The sequence below is a fragment of the Oscarella lobularis genome, chromosome 15, assembly GCF_947507565.1.
Source record: "Oscarella lobularis chromosome 15, ooOscLobu1.1, whole genome shotgun sequence".
Lineage (NCBI taxonomy): Eukaryota > Metazoa > Porifera > Homoscleromorpha > Homosclerophorida > Oscarellidae > Oscarella > Oscarella lobularis.
In genome coordinates this window covers 1,348,492-1,352,487 of record NC_089189.1, presented here as the reverse complement: position 1 = coordinate 1,352,487, position 3,996 = coordinate 1,348,492, and the positions used below count along the sequence as shown (strand labels likewise).

The window sequence follows — 3,996 nt, the reverse complement described above, 5'->3', positions numbered from 1 at the left end:
TTCGCTACTTTCGCTGCCATGTGCTCTTTCTGGTCGCCCGGATTAGAGTTATCCGGGAAGGAATAGGGCAACAAAAAAATAGAATTTAATTTTGCCTCGGGAGACAAAAAGACGGACACACAATAATGAAGTACAAAAAGGTACAAAACGCGACTAGAAACAATATAAAGGTAAAAAATACGCAATTTTTTTTAATTACATTTTGGAAAACAACAAATTTTCTCTTGTTTTGTGGCAGATCTGACGTTTTGTTCAGAAATAATGCGACTTTCAGTTAAAACATTGTGTAACCGCCACTTCTGTCACGGTGGGCATCGTCATGCAGTCAACTGCACGGCAGAAGCGGACTTTTTGACCTGTCCTTCTGTTGTTGCGCCGAGATTCATACTGGGAACAAAACGCCTGAGCAGAGCCAGATAATCAGCCGCTGCTTCCCTCTCCTGTTTTTTGCAAGTATAAGTAGGTAGACGTTGTCTAAATGAAGGCGACGGATCTTCATATTGAGCTTTTTGCGTGGCGACGTCAACCTTGCGATCATCAGCCTTCGAGTGATTCTGCTTCAAAAGCTAAGCAGAAATCAAGTACAAAGCAAAGACAAAAAGATTCAAGAATTAAGAGCAAAATTACAGCTAAAAGATTATTTCTTACCTCGATTATAGCTTCCATGTTAGCCTGCAGCAAATCTAGTCTGTTCTTCAAACCATCTATTTTGTCCTGGCCAGCGGTCAAAGACGTCAAAAACACACTCTTTTGATGCCAAATTTACTTACGACAATTTCGTCTACGTCGGTTCTAATGCAAAGACTTTTGCTTTTAGCCTCGCGAATTCGCTGCAAGACGCGATGTTGGACCTTTCCTGCAGTCTCTCCGCTCTTTATCTCTTTCAGCTTCATGCCACTCCCTCTCAATACCTAACATTTAACAATCCAATTCTTCGAGTGTAATAATTAATTACGCTATCGAGTGGAGATACCTTATATTTACTTGACACTCGATCAAACAACGCTCCCAGCAAAACACAGAGCCAACCAAATGGTAGAGGAAAAACTTTTCCCAACTCCAAATCCATGATGGCAATAGCTCTTGTATATTTCCACTCCTGCTCAGCATTATCCTTGGGAAAAGAACTCAGCAATAAATGTTTATGGTACATACAGTGAGAGACTCACATAGATGCCCTCAAACACCAAAGTTACAAGACCAATCAGCATGTTCAGAAGTATGACAGACGCGAAGAGAAGCCACAGTCCGACAAAGATTCTTAATAAAATGGTCTCCTCGTCGATGCTAGTCTGAAAATCGTCCAAGTCAAACAATCCAAAAAGAGTCCAAAAAAGAGTCTGAGCAGAACTGAATACACTGAAAAAGAAGAAATAAAAATCCGCTTTAATGCAAATACCAGGTAGTCGCCCTTTTGAAGATTACCAACAGACACATACCTCTCTAGATGATTGTTATTAAACGAAGGATCTATAGTGTGAGCTGAATGATACGTGCTTGTCATGACCGCAGCAAATCCAAGCCCGAACGTCGAGAGTACAATAAGAAAGTAAAGGACGTCTTTTCCAAGTGACCAAAACGCCAACAGTAGGGGCCCCAAAGAGCTGTGCATACGAAATATTACCAAAAGATTTAGGCAGGCAAAAACAGCACCAAATCCTAGTGTAATATAAGAAGCTGCAATAACCTTAAAATACTCCTATACCAAAATAGAAAATAAATTAGGCAAAGAACAGGAGATTATAGATGTGCGCAGAGTAGGGCATTCTAAAGGTAAAATTTCGTGTTCTTGCAGCTCTAACAAGGTACACGTACTTTATTCTCCACTGTAACGTTTCTTGCCGTAGAATTGGTTTCATGATTGGTTCCATTTTTCCAATTCAAAACTATGGCGCCAGTTGTAACGTAGCCAAGTAAACTAAGAAAAAGAAAAGCATTGATAATGTATCCGGTGATAATATGCACGTTTTCCCATTGAAACGTCGGCGTCATCGACCTAGCGCAGCGTCCTGACTGACATCGACGTTTGCTCCAACGAATAGAATTGACGATCAAGTCAAGAATGAATCCAACACAGAAAAGAAGAACGAATACTTCCAGCGTTTCACTCCCGCTCCAAGGTGCTCCTTCGGTGAGGATACCGTGCATTTGAACGCGAGCCAATAGCAGACCAACGAAAAGGCAGTACATGACCGTCTGCGCTCCAAAAGCAACAGCCGGTATGTGGAGAACGCGCAATCGGTTGGAAAGCAAAGAAAAAGAGAGCATATAAAAAAGGGTTTGGGTGAGGAAGAGGAAGATAAGCCAGGTGTAGTGATACCAAGGAAGGCCTTTTCTAACAGCAGTTGTCAGCCGATCCGAAAGAAATTTTCCGCCTTTATCACCGAGCATTAAATCATGGGTGAACGGAATATACGATTTCGAAGATTTTCCAGATAGATTTAAGCCGTACCACTTACGATTGACATACTGCTGGGCACCACCCGAAGCGAGGTACTAAGGGAAATATCAAAAATAAAAAATTGGATCTATCAATAGATGCGCTCTAGTCTTACACGCGAGAAATTTTGACTTACCTTTTTGAGACCTTTTTTCTTTGCCAGATTGAAGTGATCTTCGCTCACAAGATGAAACGTTTCCGTATCTCTTGTCGCGTCGCCGAGCATGGCGACGGTCAAATCTTCCAACTCCTCGGAAACGGTCATAAAGCGATCCTTGGCCGTTCCGTCGTACGTCTGCGACTCCGCCTGCTCTCGTAAGTGAGCGACGAGCTCAATGCACACGTTCTCCGGTTGCTCGCGATACGCCAGCGTCTGCGTAACTTTATACTGCAACTTGTCGAGCTCGCTGACGTCGGTGACCATCAGTTTCTTGTCATTGAAACGAGCGCCGAAATTCAGTAACTGCATTACGTTTTCTGGCCTTGGGTTCTTTGAATCGAAAGAGTAATCCAAAACCGTTCTCCCACTGTCGTCCGTCGCCTTGCCGCTTTCTTGAATTTCAAAATTTTGCCGAGGCAAACGCGTCAGAATAAATTGAGTTAGACTCGGATGAACGTTCGCTCCAGCAAGATGATGAAAAAAATTTCGCTCATGCCTGTCTCTGATGTGAACAAAACCGTTCTCGCAGCGGCTAATCAATTCAAAACCTATAGGCAAAACGCATTTAGAGTGGTTGTACATTCTGGCTAACGGAGATCACTAAGTTCGGCGAGGTCACGTGCGTGTTGTTTCCCCGATGATCACGTGCGCGTAAAAATAACGTTTTCCCGCGACAAAATACCTGTCTTTATTGTTTTGCTGTCTGTCTCATCCATGAAGTAGGTTTCCTCTTTATGCAACACCCTCAGGAAGTCAAAGAAGAGGTGCATAGCCGTCATCCCGTCTTGGTATCGTTTTGTCAGGTTTTGATCGAATTTTCGTTCTCTTTCTAAGGCGTCTGTCCATTTTTTCCCGCGGTGAGCGAGATTGGACATTTGCTCGTCCCTCTTCGATTTCTGAAGGCCGTCGACCAGCGGAACTCCAATGAGCGCCTTCCACAAGCCCTTGGGCGCAGGCGGCGATGGACCGTATCCTAACGACGCTTCGCGCGGTCGTGCACTAGCTTCCATCGCCTCGGGACAGTGAAGTGCGCTAAGAGAACTGTAGTGGTAGCCTCGCAGGGCGAGGCTACTGGGGACGAGGCTATGTGAGCGCTGCACCTGTGTCGATCTTCGTCGTTGCGGCTCGGTCGAGTTCTTCTCGCGTCAACGTCGACGTTAATTCCGCCGCTCCGAGTCGAACTGAGTTGTAACCGGTGGGAGACTTACCTCATCGGACCTGGTAGCGGCTGAAAGCTAGGCACAGTACTTCCACGGATTCTAGAGAGAATCCGTGGTACTTCTAATAAGTCCAAAATTTCCACACTCGTGAAGGGAAAGTAAATCATCCTAGTAATAGCTCTTCTGCGACATTTCATAGGTAAATTAGTAAAGTGGCCACGTCTCTAAGGAGAGGC

General features: G+C 44.4%; 1 protein-coding gene across 1 annotated transcript; it reads right to left on the bottom strand.

The window, feature by feature from the left end:
* Positions 1–1,766: 1,766 nt before the first annotated feature.
* LOC136196260 (uncharacterized) lies at positions 1,767–3,610 on the bottom strand. The gene is made up of 3 exons (XM_065985785.1): positions 3,283–3,610; positions 2,577–3,148; positions 1,767–2,496 (listed from the first exon to the last, which is right to left on the bottom strand). The coding sequence occupies exons 1-3, from the start codon at positions 3,608–3,610 to the stop codon at positions 1,798–1,800; spliced, it is 1,599 nt and encodes a 532-aa protein (XP_065841857.1). The 3' UTR covers positions 1,767–1,797.
* Between the last annotated feature and the right edge of the window lie 386 nt (positions 3,611–3,996).

Excerpts from the sequence above, each read along its gene's own strand:
- LOC136196260 (XM_065985785.1), bottom strand. The coding sequence starts at position 3,610 with ATGGAAGCTAGTGCACGACCGCGCGAAGCGTCGTTAGGATACGGTCCA. Across the intron at positions 3,149-3,282 it reads CAGCAAAACAATAAAGACAG|GTTTTGAATTGATTAGCCGC; the intron begins GTATTTTGTCGC and ends TTTTGCCTATAG. Across the intron at positions 2,497-2,576 it reads AGAAAAAAGGTCTCAAAAAG|TACCTCGCTTCGGGTGGTGC; the intron begins GTAAGTCAAAAT and ends TATTTCCCTTAG.